The following is a 19210-nucleotide window of genomic DNA, read 5'->3' as shown; positions in this document are numbered from 1 at the left end:
AACACTGAGCAAGCAGCGAGAGAGAGGTGGAGCAAACGAGAGTCAGAGAAGAGAGTGAATGATTGTTGCGTCTATAGTGGTGTGATCTGTGATTGCGTAGCAGACCGAAAACATCCGTGCAGTGTGAAAATCAAACAGTAAGACGATATTAAATTTTGAAGTCATTCATGATAAGACAATAAAATGGTTTCATATGATCTTTTCTATCTTATGATATTTTAGAAATAAACATTTAACCAAAAAATGCTATAAGCTTTTCTTGAATATAATATTTATATGAGTGTCATCCTAAACATGTTAGATTTAGTCATGAAATGGTTAAGTTGGCAACACTTCTTGGCGCCATAAAGAGGTTCTTTGTCCTGCAGCCAATTAGGAGTCTTTGTATGGAAGGAAAACAGTGTTATAATTATAAGATTCTACCATAATTTTTTACTTGATGAAATTTACCTTAAACTCATTATGTTACGCAAAACTCCCATAATTTTCACAGATTTACAATAAACAATTATTAATAGCAGCCTTTTTAAGTTTCAAATAATGAAAATAAAGTAAAAGTGATTTCAATAATGAGTGTTTGAATATTTCAATTGTCGACTAGTTGCACCAAACCTAGTTAGAATAGATTCTGTAATATCCAGTATAGCAATAAAAATGAACTCCGGTTAACGTGGATTTACATTTAACTACATTATTTGTAACCAGGTTTTAAAACGCGCAAGTTTTCAGCGTGAACGATGCATGATATGAATTTCATTTCGTTCCGGATCACATTGTCGTTACTCAGTCAAGTTAAGAGGTTGAGATTGAGAATATTATGTGAGACTTTTTATAATTTACATCGATTCTTCAGGAAATATGGGCCTACCAATTGACGAAGAGATTGACGATGCTATAATGCCCGCTACACTCAAGAAAATTCGCCAACGTCTTAAGGTAAGTCTGTACTAAATTGTAAATTCAATTATATTATTTTTATATTATCTATAGTGCTTACAGATTCCTGACTTTTTTTGTACTTAAACTAGAAACTAAGAAGAAATATAAAACACATAAGGATAAAATAAATTCCGATTATTTAATTCTACCTGTAAACATTCGTTCACATGCAAGGAATATCAAAAATTTCCCTAAAATATTACTATATTTTTAAGTGTCTGTACCATAACTTCACAATTGCAATCTGGTAATACTGAACAAAGATGAAGCACTGTTTTTATCTGATCATGTACCTGTACATTTCACCTGGATGACAAACATTCGCACAATCTCAAGCATTCTCGTCACGCACCCTATCAAATAAGGTTAAAAAAAAGTTATTTCAAGAAGCAGAAAAACCGAGTCACCTAGTATCCCAGACATCTATTTCAAAAACAAAGCCACCATTGGGCTGTCATTTCCCGATACCACAGGAATATCATGTTCCAATTAACTTTCTTTCACGTCTTGTGTATACGTACAACTTTAACACATGCATGTCGTCAGTAGAATAATTACGTCTAGTGGTGTAAGAAGTAGTTTTAAATCATAATTAGTTTTACTACTTACAGTTACCGTAATTTAAACCTATAATTTTTTGGGGTATTCCTTATTAGGGTTACCATCCGTCCGGCAAAAGGAGGACATGTCCTCATTTTTAATCATTTTATCCTGCCTGACAGACATTTTAAAGAAATTTGAAATGTCCGGCATTTCGGATTTCAACTAGAATTATTATGAATACTGAATGGCCTAATGTGCGATATTATGCATAGAATATCTAAATAAATTGTGAGAACCTATGAAAGAATTTCACTGCTTTCAATGGTTGAAGCTGGAGCACATAAAAACATAAATATGATGACCTATTGACATGCATTGAATACTTACACTCTAAAAATGTCACTATTCATGATTCTAAGCTATTTTATCAATTTTATTCTGTAATGTACAAAGATATGCCAATCAAGTTAATTTTGACAAAGATTTAAGTTTAGATAAACAATGCAAATTCTTCAATTTCAATAGTTCTGCGAGCACTGAAACTTTTTCAGAACTCTTAAAAATATGTCATTTCTATTTATTTATCCCAAGTCACAATGGAAGTGCTGAGAGAGTATTATCCCTAATACCTGCTCAATGGACAAAAGAACGAAATCACATGCTAATGGAGACAGTCAGAGGTATCATCATAGTGAAGTATAATTTCAAGGACATTCCTGTGAATAGTTCCATAATTATTTGTTACAAGATATAAGTTGGTCCCTTCAGGCTCTTTTGCATAAATTGGGCTCCACCAATAAGTAGGGTACAGATGTAATACTGATCTAGCAACTAGTGAGAAAACTCACTAAGGTGAGCCATTGTTTTTATCTTTAACTTTGTTCATACCAATTTTTAAAACGTCCTCCTTTTTTCAGCAATGTCCTCTTATTTTAGATTCTATGTCCTCCTATAGAATTTCTTCTCATGGTAACCCTATTCCTTATTTGGTTTCGAGTTTGTTTCTGTTCATAACAGCATAACACTGTTCTTGTGGTGCATGTAAGTTGTTAATTTTAATATCACAACTGAAAAACACGTTGTCACACCAAAACTCGGAATTCAGTGGTTATCGAGTTTTACAGCAGGTAGTTAACTATTTATTAAGCTTTTCTGTTGAAGTCCTGTAAGAAACATAATGGATTAATTAAGCCTATTTTTATTAACTTAATCAATGTAACACAAGAGGGTGGAAGTGCATTATATAGCGAAATTTATAAACTTGTACTTGCTATTTGGGAAAAGGAAATTGTACCAGAACAAAGGAAGGAGTCCATAATTGTACCTATTTTTAAAAAGAGGGACAAAACCAGCTGTGGTAACTTTCGAGGAATATCACTTTTGTTGACGTCGTACAAAATTTTGTCCAATATTCTTTTGAGAAGATTAACTCCGTACGTAGATGAAATTATTGGGGATCATCAATGCGGTTTTTGGCATAATAGATCGACTATTGATCAGATTTATTGTATTCGACAGATAATGGAGAAAAAATGGGAGTATAAGGGTACAGTACATCAGTTATTCATAGATTTCAAAAAGACATATGACTCGGTTAAGAGGGAAGTATTATATGATATTCTTAATGAATTTGGTATTCCCAAGAAACTAGTTCGATTAATTAAAATGTGTCTCAGTGAAACATACAGCAGAGTCCGTATAGGTCAGTTTCTATCTGATGCTTTTCCAATTCACTGCGGGCTAAAGCAGGGAGATGCACTATCACATTTACTTTTTAACTTCGCTTTAGAATATGCCATTAGCAAAGTTCAGGATAACAGGCAGGGTTTGGAATTGAACGGGTTACATCAGCTTCTTGTCTATGCGGATGACGTGAATATGTTAGGAGAAAATCCACAAACGATTAGGGAAAACACGGAAATTTTACTTGAAGCAAGTAAAGCGATCGGTTTGGAAGTAAATCCCGAAAAGACAAAGTATATGATTATGTCTCGTGACCAGAATATTGTACGAAATGTAAATATAAAAATTGGAGATTTATCCTTCGAAGAGGTGGAAAAATTCAAATATCTTGGAGCAACAGTAACAAATATAAATGACACTCGGGAGGAAATTAAACGCAGAATAAATATGGGAAATGCGTGTTATTATTCGGTTGAGAAGCTTTTATCATCCAGTCTGCTGTCCAAAAATCTGAAAGTTAGAATTTATAAAACAGTTATATTACCGGTTGTTTTGTATGGTTGTGAAACTTGGACTCTCACTCTGAGAGGGGAACATAGGTTAAGGGTGTTTGAGAATAAGGTGCTTAGGAAAATATTTGGGGCTAAGCGGGATGAAGTTACAGGAGAATGGAGAAAGTTACACAACGCAGAACTGCACGCATTGTATTCTTCACCTGACATAATTAGGAACATTAAATCCAGACGTTTGAGATGGGCAGGGCATGTAGCACATATGGGCGAATCCAGAAATGCATATAGAGTGTTAGTTGGGAGACCGGAGGGAAAAAGACCTTTAGGGAGGCCGAGACGTAGATAGGAGGATAATATTAAAATGGATTTGAGGGAGGTGGGATATGATGATAGAGACTGGATTAATCTTGCACAGGATAGGGACCGATGGCGGGCTTATGTGAGGGCGGCAATGAACCTTCGGGTTCCTTAAAAGCCATTTGTAAGTAAGTAAGTAATCAATGTAACAACGTTAAGGAATGGTTTTTCTTGAAATAGATGAACATAGTTTTGTTCGAAGTTAAACCTAAAACAAGATGCTTATAAGCAATTGCGTTTTATTTTCAGAATAAATTGTAGAGATATTAACATGGGCTTAAAAGAGTTGATTGTTAGTATTTCAATAACTATCATAGTTTTGTAGAAAGAATTGAAGGCAATGATCATCGAAAGGCGGGAAGATTGGAGAATTCTGGTTTTGCAATAAATGATCTGCCCTTGAGAAGAAAAAAATGAAAGAATCATCGAAGCTCTACTATATTGTGATGTTGGTCCTATTTTGTCATACCTTCTGCCTGTAAGAACTGAGGGAAACTGCGAAATTCCTGTCTCCATATCCTCTCTTGGCAAGTCAAATTCAGATACTAAGTTATCATGTAAACATGTGACTAGCTCATCAGGATTGGCAAAACAGGAAGGACTCAGCAGTGAATACTTTATGTGAAGTAATAGTGACTCTATCATCTTAAAGAGAAAAAGACAAAAAAGGCCTATTTTCATATACATTTCTAATCATATCTGTGGAGTTTCTTCCATTGTAACATAATAATAATAATAATAATAATAATAATAATAATAATAATAATAATACAGCAATATTAGACTGATAGCCTACAAATTTCTCATGAAGGAAAACAGCATTCGCCTCTGCTGTGTGTATTCAGAGTCAATTGTGTATGCTGCCAAAAAAGAAAATATCACAATACAAATCCGTCAAATTAAAACAAGAGTTAAAGAACTCGGGAACTATAACAGAAAATATGATTGCTATGCTGTGATTAAACTAGGAAACTTTATGAATATGCTCTATGAAACTAACTTTGGTACATCTTGTTCGCCTGTCAACATTTGTTACAATAACGAAATGAAAATAGCTGTAATATTTTTTGAAAGTTCACTGAATAGTACTTGAAGAATAAATTAATCAAAATACATACAGTGAAACCCCAATAATATGCACCCACTTAATACGCTATCCCACATAATACGCGTTTTTTGTCAGGTCATATATAAAGCCTACAAAAATTACTCCATATATTGCACCTGAATCCCACCTATTGCCTATACCCTTAAACAGAACAATACTGTGACCACTGTTTCATTACCCATTCTCTCACTCACGTTTCTTAGTTCTGGAAAATTTTGCTTGTTAGTTTTATGTTGTCCTTGGTGTACTGAAGTGTCTGTATGACTAAAATGAGTGTTAAACAAAAAGCACTTTCTTTGTAGACTAAATTAGAATGATGAAAACACCGTTCTTTAATCAGAAACAACTCACTGATTCATTAGGCATTCCATCGTCAAAATTAAGAACAATACTGAAGAATCGTTTCTCCATCTAATTATCAGTTGGACCAATTTAAACAAAGACAAAGGCTCATTTACCGCCAAATTTCCGACAAGTCAGAATTTGTCAGTGAAAACGATGTTGAGTGGAAAAATGGACTGTCTAAATTTATTTCAAAACGCGAACCCCATGATATCTTTAATGTGGATGAATGTGGATTGTTCTTCAGCTTATCCAGATAAGTTGTATGTTTTCAGAGGAGAAAAGTATCAAGGGGAAATTAAGTAAGGACTATCAGTGCTCGTTGTAGCAAATTCTGATGGGTCTGAGAAGCTGCCATTACTCATGGTAGGAAAATCTGCTAAACCACGTTGTTTTAAGGATGTGAAAAAACTGCCATGTGTATAAGAACTAGCCACGTTCATGGATGAGTGGTTATTTGTCACGTGGTTAAAGGATTTGGACAACAAAATGATTAAAGCAGAATGCAAGATTCTGTTGTTCATAGACACTGCCTTCATGCACAACAAGCAAGCTGCAGCTCATGCACCAACAGATAATAAAAGTTCTCAAAAACTTTTATCGCAAGTGAATTGTCTTACAGTCCTGCAAGGCATTGACAATGGGGAAGTGAAACCTGTCACTCTTCTGGATGCTGTGAATTACATCAGCTCAGCATGGGAAGGAATCGCTGCCTGTACCATTGCTAACTGCTTCAGAAGAAACTGGATTTAATAAGGCAAGGGACTTGATTTTGTTGAAGTTATGTCTCTCTCTTATTGCAATCATTGCAGCACATCAATTTTTTTTAAATTCATAGGGTTCAGTTTCTGAAAATGACCCCTCTCCATTCTGCTGTAACTGATGACATTCAGGATTAGGCTGCTGTGCACTAAAAGCTGGGAGACGTTCATATGTAGGACTTCATCGGGTACTCGCTTCAGAAATGCTTGAATTAGATATCACAAAAAAAACGTGCTACAGCTGACGATGAAGGGGATGAAGAAGACGAATCAGTTGAACTGGCTCCCATATAGCAAGACGTCCTTGCAGCAATGTGAGTGATATGATTTATAAGTTCTGATGATAGGTCATTGAATGTAAATTCACAGTTAAATTGTATAGAAAATGTTATTATTCATTGTTCGAATTTGTGTACGAGAAAGACTACAATTAACGAGTTTTTTCCCCATAAGAATTAAGCATAGTAGTAGTAATCAGTAATAGATCTAGTGTTCTAAAACACATATACTATATAATACCTTGGCATACAGTACATGTAGCAATGCAATATTATGTAACATCTCAATGGAAATAGCCTACTAAAAAGAATTTGAACATGTTTTATATTTGTTACACTGTATAGATTTGGTTGTCTTCTGCTTCATATGTGAACCCAGTTAATACGTGGTTAACACACAGTCCCTTGAAGAGCATTTACCTGGGATTTACTGTATTTCCATTTCGTAAAATATAATAATCAGATTGCGGCACAGGGTACCAAAATGCATTAAGTTACAAACACACTAACCACTGTGTTGTGTAGATTGAAGGGAATGGAGATTGAGAGTGCAGTTACTCCTTGCCTTAACATGTAAATGTTCAGTCACAGTAGGACACAAAATAAATGTTCACGTTTACAAATATAATACATAGGTCTACAGTGCATTTCTAGTACAAAAATAATTGCCTAACACTACATGTTTCAATTTACATTATACTGTAGGTGAATTTCATAAAAATATATATCCAGAATGAAAATTTTTAAGTAGTATTAAGCTAGTAACACTAAAAAATAATGCTGTCTAGACATTGAAGCTTCCAGAAACATATGACATAGTTCTAAATTTTGAACACACTTGACACCATGGTTATGAAATTGGAGGAAAGTGTCATCAAACTGAAGTATTGAAGATTATACCCAAAATAAAAGCATATAGAGCATTATAAGAGTTAAAATTAAATATTGCTTACCATAATAACTTTAAATATAACTATTTTTCTTCACACTGAACTGAAAAGTAAGTTAGTTTTGGCATGGAATGCATGAAATAAAGTTAATTGTTTAACTAAGGTTCGGTTGTCATGCAAGTCAAAATTTTTTAATTGTGTAAGTCACACTTAATTTCACAGTTCCTTCCAACTACTTTTAATTTTCTTTATTTCTGCAGTAAAGTGTGATACTTCATTTATATGAAAAGAAGAGACAAAAAACAAACATCAGTCCATTCATAACATAACTTTGCCAGTGATAAAATGTCTCAAACAGCAGCAGAACGGGAGAGAAAACAGATTGAAAGGCTGAAAAAAAGAGGGGAACTACTAAGAGTTTAAAAGGAAGGAAACCAATATCAAAAGACAGAGAATAGTTCAATAACCTTTGTGAGAAAGAACAGAGGAAGAAATGTAGAATAGAGCAAAGAGCACATAGAGAGAAAAAGAAGATGCAAACTCCTGCTTTGTCTTCCGCAGTCGCATCTCCATCAAGAAGTTATGTCACCTTGTTCATTCGGAAACGCTGTAGCAAGGACAAAGAGTGGCCTTCCTCATAACCCTCGAAAATGTGTTGCAGTTGTAACTAAACTAGCAATGGACTTTGTTCCAGCAATTGTTGCAACACCAAGGACTGTCAGATCACAATCCAGCAAGAGAGCAATTACAGAAGATTTAAAGCTGCTGTTACAGCTTTCTATAACAATAACAGCATGTCCTATCAAATGCCTGGGACCAAGGAGTATGTCATCATTCGTTCAGAAGGTGAAAAAGAGAATGTACAAAAGTGGTACCTCTTTCTTACTCTGAGTGATACCCACAAACAATTTCACACAATTACCGAGAATTTAAAATTGAATTGACAAGATTTGGTGAATTTCGTCCACAACACACATCTGTCTTAGGGCTGACATTCCTGAACATTTATGCCTCTGCATTTATCATGAGAACATGACTGCTACTTACATCATTACCAGAAATGTCTAGGAGCATATCAGATTTTATACGAAACATTGTATGCGATGAGTACAAAATGAAGTGCATGATGTCTGCACTGTCTGTGGCACTGCTATAAAGTTTGACCATTACATTCTTAATGTATTTTCAGATGATATTAGAGATGATGATAGTATTAACATTTCAGTCACACAGGAAGATTCTAAGAAACGAGTGAACATAGGGAGCTGGATTTTGGTACCATTCCTTGGGAAAAAAAATCTGTGAAACACTTTGCAGGAAATGTGGTGAATAAATTTGAAAAAGAAAAAGAAATTGAAGTTAAATTCTTAAGATATGATGCAGAAACCTCTAAATTTCATTGGCCAGTGAAGGATGATGAGTCCGTAATCGAAGAGAAAGAAATTAAAGCAGTACTACTACAGCCAAATTTTGACAACAGGCTTACATATTATTTCAATTTTAATTTCAAGAATATAATTTTAGGCTAATTATATGGAAATGTTGCAAGAAAAGGAAAAGTCATTAGTATGAACTATACAGTGTGGAGTTATACTTTATATCAGCTTTTTAAGTTGCACAGAAATATAATTGTAGCCCTATTCTCTTCATTTCATTTATTCTTTGTATATGCACACAGAAACATCAGAAGGTTGAGAATATTATGTTTGTAAGTATCTTGACAAGTTGTGTAAGTCACAATATACCTGTCGTGTAAGTCACGGTATATTTTTAGGAATAAGCGGTAAAATAATGTTCAAAATTTAATTTCCTTGCCATTGCAATTTAGTTCATCATCACTGAATAACCTACCCAGCTCTCGTAATTTTCATGCAAATAAAAGAGCAGAAATTGTGAAATTATAGTAAGGAGTGCATTCTCCATGTCTTTTGTTGCCGTGTAAATCACACTATGACAAAATATCATGGGGTTTCTGCAAAAACCCTGTGACTCATATTTTGCTGAAAATGGAGTTATTGTTACCTGAATATGTAAAATGTTATGCTCCATTGTCTGGGAAAACCCACTTACTCCTGTAAGGTATAGTTTTGGAGTTGTAGTCTTGGTCAGTTTTCAGTAAGTCCTAAAATGATATTTTATTGCCAGGGAAAAGCCTTTAAAATCACTTAGTGGATTTTCACAGAACTTTTACATAATTACCTACAGCCTCTTATACAGGGAGAATCCTGCAAGTCCAGCAACACTACTGATAATTAACATTATTAAGTTTTGCTTTTTAACTGAAACTGGAACGTGCCTTATGTATTTCTTGACCAAAATTATTCCAGATAAAGTCAAATAGTTTCCATGTTGAGATAATTGTGCAGGACAAAACCGGATTCAGCATACTGTAGCACTTTTAATGTACAGTCTTAGAAAAAAGTTTTGTCGCACAGATACTTTGTAAGTCTCAGAAAGGAGGCAGTGCGCATGATCAGAGGATGAGCGACCTGGTTCACAAGAGAATAGCTAGTTGAGGTAATAAAATTAGTTTTGTTTCCTTGTATGTCTGATCGTGTACACTGCCTACTTTCTGGGACTTATAAAGTATCTGTGCGACAAAACGTTTTCTAAGACTGTACCTAATTCAAGCTACTAACTTAGAAGTGATAGAACGGAAGATTTTGGACTTTTTTTGGTTGGTTATTTAATGATGCTGTATCAACTACTAGGTTATTTAGCATTGATGATATTGGTGATAGCGAGATGGTATTTGGCGAGATGAGGCCGAGGATTCGCCATAGATTACCTGGCATTCACGTTACGGTTGGGGAAAACCTCGGAAAGACCCAACCAGGTAATCAACCTGAGCAGTGATCGAACCCGCTCTCAAGCGCAACTTCAGACCGGCAGGCAAACGCCTTAACCGACCAAGCCATGCCGGTGGCTGATTTTGGAAAGTGGACATAGTTTCATAGAGGTTGACTCCATGCATTGTTCAATTGAAACAGCTAAGAAACACATTTCAGTTTATACAATCCGGGACTGGCTAAACATTTTTCGAGTTGCTAGAGCAAATTCACAGAGAGAATATAAAAAATCTCCCTTTGTTGTAAAAGATTTAAAATTTCAATATTGACCTGAAAGAACTAAGTAAATAAGCACTGAAAAGCAAAACAGTAGACACTCTAGCGAATAAAGTGAGTTCGCTGATGGTCAAATGTTTCAAGTACAGTACTGTAAAGCACACCCTGACACTTAGTTCTATTGGTATGGCCATTCAAATACTTATCAATTTATCAATGCAAGTGGAAGGGTCATCAAAAGAGACTGAATAAAATGACTGAGCCGAAAAAATGTATAGTAAACATTTGCAAATAAGTAGCCTACAGATAAACAAAAAAACGAGATTTGCTGAAACTTTGCAGAAGTGGATCTATACCAGAAGAAATCCACAGCTGGTATGAACAACTACACATCTCACCATCAATTAAGGACCTGGTACCTGAACCTGGAGCTTAAAACAGTGGTAGTAATGATTCAGACTAGGAGTATTAATAATTGTTTGTCTAGGAAGATCCACTAAGTCCATATTTTTTACATATTCTTCTCATTAATTGGTAATTAATGTAGTTGAATGTTTAGAAATGTTATATGAATGTCATATTTCAATTAGACAATGTTGTTAGAAAACATTTGTTTCAAATAAATAATTGCCACTTACATATTTATATTTTTTTTAGATTGATAAAACTTCAACTCCGTTTTTCTCAAAACATAAAACAATGGAGTTATAGGGTTTTCGCAGAAACCCCACGATATTGTAATTGTGTTACCTCATGTGTGATGTAAATTTTTAAACAAACAATATGTACAACTCTGATGTATAATAACTGCATTTGTACACGATTTTAAACCATTAAACACATCACCTGGCATATTTTTTGCAAACAAAGTCTATTAAGTATTTCCAATGTCGTGTAAGTCACACGTGAAATTCGCCTGTACAAGTTTTAACAATATAAAATAATAATTTGTGTGTGAGCAGAAAAGAAAAAATATACAGTAATACTTACATAAAATACAATTCAATGCACCGAATTACAAGGTACATTCACATCATACCAAAAGAAAACTTTTTTCAACAAATGCTTTGAATATATTGTTAAAAGGGATGTTGGCATGTACCAACACTATACACAAATCTTGATGAAATTCTTTTTCATGTTTTATGTGTGATTTTGATGTTTAAGGCCAGTTTTGACTGTATAATTAAATATTTTCCATGTACCTCTTGCTATTACACTGCTTTTGAAAGAATCGAGTTCTATCTGTCATTACACTTTTCAACAATTTGCAAAATTCAGTGTTTTTTCCTTTAATAAGAAAATATTCCTTTCCGAACTTCTCTATAAGTTCGTCCTAAAGGGAACGCTTGGTGCTCTTAATTTTCAAAATGTTCCTCAGCAGTGCGAATTATAAAACAGCGAAATTAACACGAACACAAATATCCACGCAAATCAAGATTTCAGGTATAACTCCCTGTAAAGTTGATTTGAATAATTTCGAGGGAAAAATTATACAAACATCCACGTTTTTAAATAAATAAATGAAAAGAAAGAAAATACACTTGTTCACTCACAGGATCTCAAGTATGTGTGGTGATTGCAAGAACCCACGCCAAGCAGAATTAGAAAGGCGGTAATGTAATTTCTTACAAAACCATCTGTTACTCACAGTCCCATCCCACACCATGGGTCATGACGTCATGTATACTCCGTGCGTTCCAAAATTCAGCCTCGCAAATCAGTGACCCTAGGCTACAGTCTGATAATACATGAATAAGTATATCACAATTTTTTGTTTAAACACTTTTTAATTGGTTTACTTTACGATCCTTTATCATCTGCAATGATTATCTAGCATCTGAGTAAAATGAAACTGATTTTGCCAGCGATATGAATCCAGGGTCCAGTGCTGAAAGTTATCCAGCAATTGCTCTTAACTGGTTGAGAAAATACCTCAACCAGATAATGTGTCCCAATCAGGATTTAAACCTGGGCCTGTTCATTTCACAGTAACACATGCTAACCATTGCTCTACACTGGGGCATTTTTACTTGGTTATTTAACAATGCTGTATCAACTGCTAGGTTATTTAGCTTCTATGGGATTGGTGATAGCGAGAAGGTATTTGGTAAGATGAGGCCGAGGATTCGCCATAGATTACCTGACATTCGACTTGTGGGGGGAAACCTCGGAAAAACCCATCCAGGTAATCAGTCGAAGCGGGAATCGAACCCACGCCCAAGTGCAACCCCAGAACGACAGGCAAGTTCCTTAGCTGACCGTGCTATGTCAGTGGCAGTCTACAGTGATGGACTTAAAACACTTTCAAATAGCACCATGAGAGGTTCACATGATCACTTGAAATTTGGAGTTTCCTTTTTAGAACACTTCATTTTATGAACTCTACACTGCTACTATTGTCTGAGTACTCGCTATCTGTATACTTTTTACTCCTAAAAAATTTCATTACAAAATTTATCTTTTGATACCTAAATATATTTATTAGGCCTAATGTCTGCTAAACCTACATCAAATGTTCTGTCCTAAATTCGATATTTTCCCAAATGTATCATATCTCGTATTACATGATAATGGAAATTATAGTATACTGTATTTCTATTTCTAAATGGAATGGAGCATGCATCTGTGGGATTTCTTCACTTGTGTAAAATCGGATCTTGGCAATACCAATGTTAGTGCCAAATGATCGATTGTTACAGGAATGCCCTTAACTTCGGTACAGAAGTAAAAATTTGTTGAGGTATAGTAACCTTGACATCAGTTTTTCGTCATTATCATAGCATAGATCACGAGTTATTAACGTTTTATATAAAAATATATCATACTAGTAACTACAAATGTACAATGGTGACCAAAAGTCTAAGATATCCTTCAATAAATAGCGACAATTTTTATTTCGAAGTTAAAATAAAAATGAATGCAATTGCATTATATTATATGCCTGTAAAGCTATTTAATAAGCATTAGTGTTCAGCAAGTTTTAAAAGTTTGATGGGAAAACATTTATACATTTCTTTTTTAGTTTCGTGTTTCAGCCTCCACTTTGGGTAGTAATAATAATAATAATAATAATAATAATAATAATAATAATAATAATAATGATAATATCCAAACTTTTAAAAATGCAAAAGATATTGTTTCTGCTGGGTTCTGAGTGTACAAATGAACATTTGAACAACAATAATAGATTTGTCCTTTTCTTATAAAAACTACCAACTGTCTTTTTTATTATAATTTCGAGTTGTGATTTCAAATGACGGTTTAGTATTGTAGCATGACTTTCTTTGCCACTCTCTTTTAACTCAAGTTACAATTTAATCATGTGCAAGTATATTTTTTAATTTGAGAGCGAGTTTTAATATTTTGTATTTGCATACATTACAAATAAAAATGAAGGCCTTAAGTTCCTGCATTGTAGAGAAGGAAGCTATGAAATGGCATATTGTAGGTATAAGTTGAGAAAAAAAGCAAGCATAAGTAGACCTAAATCACTTAATATAGTAAAAAGTGGTTTGTACGTAATTCAAGGGGAACAATTTAGACTACTTGATAAGTCAGAATTACGTACAATTAAGTTCTGAATTTATTTTTCTTATTCCAAATAATAGGTAATGAAAAAGTCGCAAAAAATTTTAACATTAATGGCATTTCCAACTTACACAACTAACCCTGACATTATAGATCACATTTATTTTTCACTCTGATATTTTCTGTCTAAAAGTGTATTTAAAAAGTACTTATTTCACGAAAATAATGAAAACAGTGCTTTTCAAGGGCCACAAAGGTAAATACACAATAAACACCTGATAGGCCTATGTAAACTCAAAGGAATTTTTTTTTTCGTTTTATTGCTATGCACAAAAAAAAAACAAACAAAAAATAGTTTTCGTTTTACACTTACTGCATTAAGAAAGAACACTTCCTTCTGGAAATAAACTTGTTACAGCAGCTTCACCATTACTCTTTCATTGCACAAAGTATTCGCATACACTGATGGCACCTAACACTTCAAGCAGTTGGAACTGAAGATAGAAGATTACTCACAGAACTGTTACTGTCTATATTATCATCATGTCGTCATCACTATCATCATCTTCTTTTTCTTCTACCATCCTGATCTAGAGTCCCTGAGGCACACACTTCAAAAACGAGCATAGGAATCAAAGTCACCACCATCGAAATCCTGTTGAAGCTGATGTGAGTCATTTTCATTATTAGGATTTACTTCAATGTCTGCTTGTTTTTTTAACTGGTTTATTTTAAGACACTTTCTCAACTGCGATGGTTATCTAGTGTCTGAGTGAAGTGAAGGTGATAATACCAGCGAAATGAGTCCAGGGTTCAGCACTGAAAGTTACCCAATATTTGTTCTTAATGGGTTGAAGGAAACCCCCGAAAAGAACCTCAAACATGTAACTTGTCCCAACCAGAATTTGGACCTGGGCTCGCTTGCTTCATGGTCAGACATGCTAATCGTCACTCCGCAATAGTGGACTCCCTGTCTGGTATAATCTCTGCTATGCAGAAGCAATATTTCTAATGGTTGATGGGACTACCTGTTTTCACATTGCTGAGATGAAGCTCATAGTTTCAATAATGATTACAGAGTTCGCCTTCCCTGCATCAATTTCTGCAACTGCATATCATACTAACATTTTCTTGAAGAGAACTTTAAAGTTTGCAATAAAACTCAAATCAAGCAGTTCCTGTTTACTAGTGCAGTTAGCTGAAAAAATACCATGGATGACCTGCACAGTGGTCCATAAGGTGAAGGACCTTTTTTGTTTCTCTTTTTTTTTTCATGCTTGCATCTAGCTCTTTTAAAACATTTTTCATTAATGTTTTGGAGAACTAATTTTCATTAATGGTGTAGTGAAATTGGAAGAATACAATAAAATAATGTCGGTACATGTTACCCGTGATCAGAAAGAGGAAAAGGAATTGGCTGGGCCACTAGTTGAGAACAAACTGCCTTCGGAAGGATGCACTGGAACAAATGGTGAACGGGAGAAGAGTTTGGGGCAATAGAAGATACCAGATGATAGACGACATTAAGATATATGGATCATAAGAGACAGAGAGGAAGGCTGAAACTAGGAAAGACTGGAGAATGCTGGGTTTGCAGTGAAAGACCTGCCCTTGGGCAGAACACTATGAATGAATGAATGTTACCAGTTCTGTGACGAAAAAAAGCATGGTTATAAGAGAAGGACAATACCCATCACCATATTTCACGTGAAACTACAGCGCTTACAAGTGAAAAGATTACAAATTTTCTTGCCAGCTGAAAGGCCTAATATAAATCCTAGAAAAATGTTTGAAAGACCAAAATTTAAAGTTGCGTGATTTAAAACGCAGTTGGAAGCACGCTGAAAACCTTGAACAAAAAGAAAATATAGGCTATAAGCTATATCATATAATATACACATCATCATCAATGGTACTACAGCCTATTGCAGGCCTTGACTGCCTCTATAATGCGCCTCCATTCGTCCCTGTCTTCTGCCTTGTACTCCCAGTCTATAGTATACACATAAACTTAACTTTGATGTCAGCAACTCTACATAAGCACGTAATAAGAAGTCAAATGCAGTTCAACAAGTACTGAAGTCAAAATACAAACAGGCCAACAATTTTAGTGTAATGATTCTGAAATTGCGAAAATTAATGCTTGTGGCTTAGGCTAATTAAAATATTCATAATAACGTGGTTTGAAAAGTGTGGTAGGTAGTTATAAAGCCTAATTTTCCGGAATTTTACCGGTATATTAGTGCCAGTTGCGAAACGATTTTTCTGCTTGCATGATGAATTTTAAAGAGGATTTTAATACACGTAGGCCTATTTACTTTTTTCAGGGTTCAAATTGTGATTTTTTTTTTTTACTTTAGAAATTAAATTATAAACTCTATATAAGACCTTCATGTGCAGAGAAAATTATGCTCCTTTCAGCTTTGTTACAGAGGTCAAGTATTCAGCAATTAAATAATTTATTCAAGGCAAATGTTTTAAGTGTTTAGACACTCCTGTACGCACTAAACATATTTTCGGGGAAAATCAATTTACCTTTGTACAGTCTTTAAAGTATTAATAGGTACTGTTACTGTCAATGTACCTACAGATGTCAAACAAATTTTTACTTCTGGTAACATTCAGTAGATACTTAAAAGCTAAAAAACATTCTTCAAAATTCGATTTACATTCCGATTTTATAAAACAATGTTACCTTCCAACACTAAAGTTCTAAAATATGCATTATAATGAAATATAATATGCAATATTTTCTAACTATTCTTCACAACATAACATACAACCCTAAGATTTCCCTTTAGAACAGCAGCACAACATGCATATTGCTTCGGCCATGTGTAGCATGCACATACTAATCATAAGGCAAACAAATTTACTCAAATTTAACATACAACAATTCTACCTATTGGAGTTTCCTGAAGGGTCCTAAGTACCTTCAAGTACACTAGTATTCTGAAATGAAGCAAACCCCTTTCTAAGCCTTTAACGTAAACATCACACAAAGTAATTTACACTATAATTTTCAGACTTTGCTTACATTCATGATAAAAAATAACAAATTAACGTAAAACATTAACTTATCAGTAGATTTTATGGGTAGGCTGATACCTCTTTTGGTACCCCTCCTATTCCTAAACTCGTAGCTTGAAATGACAGTCTGAACAATGCGATCATAACAGACCCTTAACCTCCATGTTTACAATCCATAGCGCATTCTCCGCATAGCCCTATACTTTTAAACCACTATGCAACCAACAATTCCACTTATTCTGAGCTGCACCTATCTTTGTAGTGTAACAGAATGTTGGGCTCGTTCAGCTGCACTAATGCAAGGAAATTGCGATGTGCAGAGAACTTTATTATACTACTATTGTTTGTAAGATACAACACTTATTTTAAACAATACATACCTTTATACCACTCCTGCCCTGCTGCTTAAGCAAAACATTTTCTGGTTTCATGTCACAATGAATAATTTTATTCTTGTAGAGGGCGTCCAAGCATTGCAGAAGTGAATGGGAAAACTTTCGCACTAACTGCAAACTAAAACCTTGAAATTTGTTCTTCTTAATTAGTTCGTACAGATTTATCGACAATAATTCAAAAGTTATGCACATGTGATTACGGAATGTAAAACTATCATACATATGAATGATGTTCATTGTGTTATCTTTATCCTGTTTACGTAGATGTTCTAGTATCCGGATTTCTTCTTGTGCTTGTCTGTGAAACCTTTTCTCATTCCGCACCATTTTCAGAGCTACATGTTCATGGTTTTTATGGTCATACGCCTTTACTACCTGTCCAAAACTCCCTTTGCCAATCACTTTCAAAACTTCATACCTGTATGCTACATGATCATGTGGTATATGAACGTAAGATCCTTGTTCATTGTCATAACCGCAGTTGTTTGCAGTCCCAACTATTCCAGGTCGCTTTTTTGCATTGGCACCAATAAAATATATTTGTGGATAGTTGAAGATTTCATGGTGTTCGTAAGGAGTGAGCTTGTTCATATACAATTCAATTACTTGGTCAGGAGTTGCTACCATAGTTTTTGGTTTTGATGAGCCATTTTTGTTTTGAATTGGACTGTTTGTTCCATCAGACGTAACAGAATTGACTAAAGGCAGCGATTGATTCACAGTGCTAGGTTGATTTGATATCTGTAAGTTGAGACTTGGAGGGCTAGGAAGATGAGTAAGTGCAGAGTCCTCAAGAAGTTGCTGGCCTGTCTTCAAAGGTGGCAGATGATTGCTATTTTCCGTTATGTGAGAGAGATATGTCTCACTTGGGGTGCTGGAGGGAGCCCCATTGATGTTCGCCAGCAAGGAACGTGTGCGTGATAACGGCATGTCAGATGAAAATTTGTATACTACTATAGTTGCACTAGACATTCCCCATTGGTCCAAACCATGCCACCACAATTTTTTCACACACCCCAATTACCGTCTAAATGTATCTGATACAAATTTCATCATCGTGAGATTCTAAATTTGAGGCCCTCTTACATTGAGAAACCCCAAAAATAACACATTATTACCCTAAAGGTCGCCATCAGATCGAACATATACAACCCCACGTCGCCATTTTGAAAACATTACCGAGTCCTTTCTATTACCAACGTCATACAACAAACGAAACACTTTCAATCTTTGGAATTCATCTGAGAGAAGACATGTTGACGATTTCCAGATCTTCTTATTCTTCTTCCTCTAGTACGAAAAAAAAAAAAGAGCTAAACCCAGACAGAGATATATTCACAAACTGTGCAAAAGTGTATTGGTGGATTCTACTTTAATTCTTGCTGTATTTGATTATTGGTTTGTCAAGCTTCTTGCAATGGGTAACGTGATATCGATCGCACAGTTCACATATACACACTGGATTGGGGTCGTGGTACTGGTTTGATTTGCAGAAATTGTGGTGGTAGATGTGGTGCACACGAAGATCAGTCTCTCTGACACGATTTTGCAGCGAGTGATTCTAGCTTCATGCATATTTTGCTTTATTATTATTATTATTATTATTATTATTATTATTATTATTATTATTATTATATACTGCCATCGAGATTACAAAATCACAAAATGTCGAAGTTCTTGATCGGTGCACAGTCTAGTATATACAGTTACGAAGCTTGAGTTTTGAGGGTGCTAGGAACAATAGACTGTGCAGGTACTATTTTGCATTGTCCGTAA

The 19210-nt window shown here is 34.7% G+C and overlaps 1 protein-coding gene across 1 annotated transcript in view; it reads right to left on the bottom strand.

Annotated features, from left to right (window-relative positions):
* Positions 1-18583, bottom strand: part of Dyrk3 (Dual-specificity tyrosine phosphorylation-regulated kinase 3) — a 41011-nt gene extending 22428 nt beyond the window's left edge. Inside the window, exon 1 of the mRNA XM_069836857.1 lies at positions 17420-18583. Coding sequence (XP_069692958.1) covers positions 17420-18406 — 987 coding nt within the window. The 5' untranslated portion in view covers positions 18407-18583. The remainder of the gene's footprint in view (positions 1-17419) is intronic.
* Positions 18584-19210: the final 627 nt, after the last annotated feature.

The sequence above is a fragment of the Periplaneta americana genome, chromosome 10, assembly GCF_040183065.1.
Source record: "Periplaneta americana isolate PAMFEO1 chromosome 10, P.americana_PAMFEO1_priV1, whole genome shotgun sequence".
Lineage (NCBI taxonomy): Eukaryota > Metazoa > Arthropoda > Insecta > Blattodea > Blattidae > Periplaneta > Periplaneta americana.
This window is presented reverse-complemented; position numbering and strand designations above follow the sequence as displayed.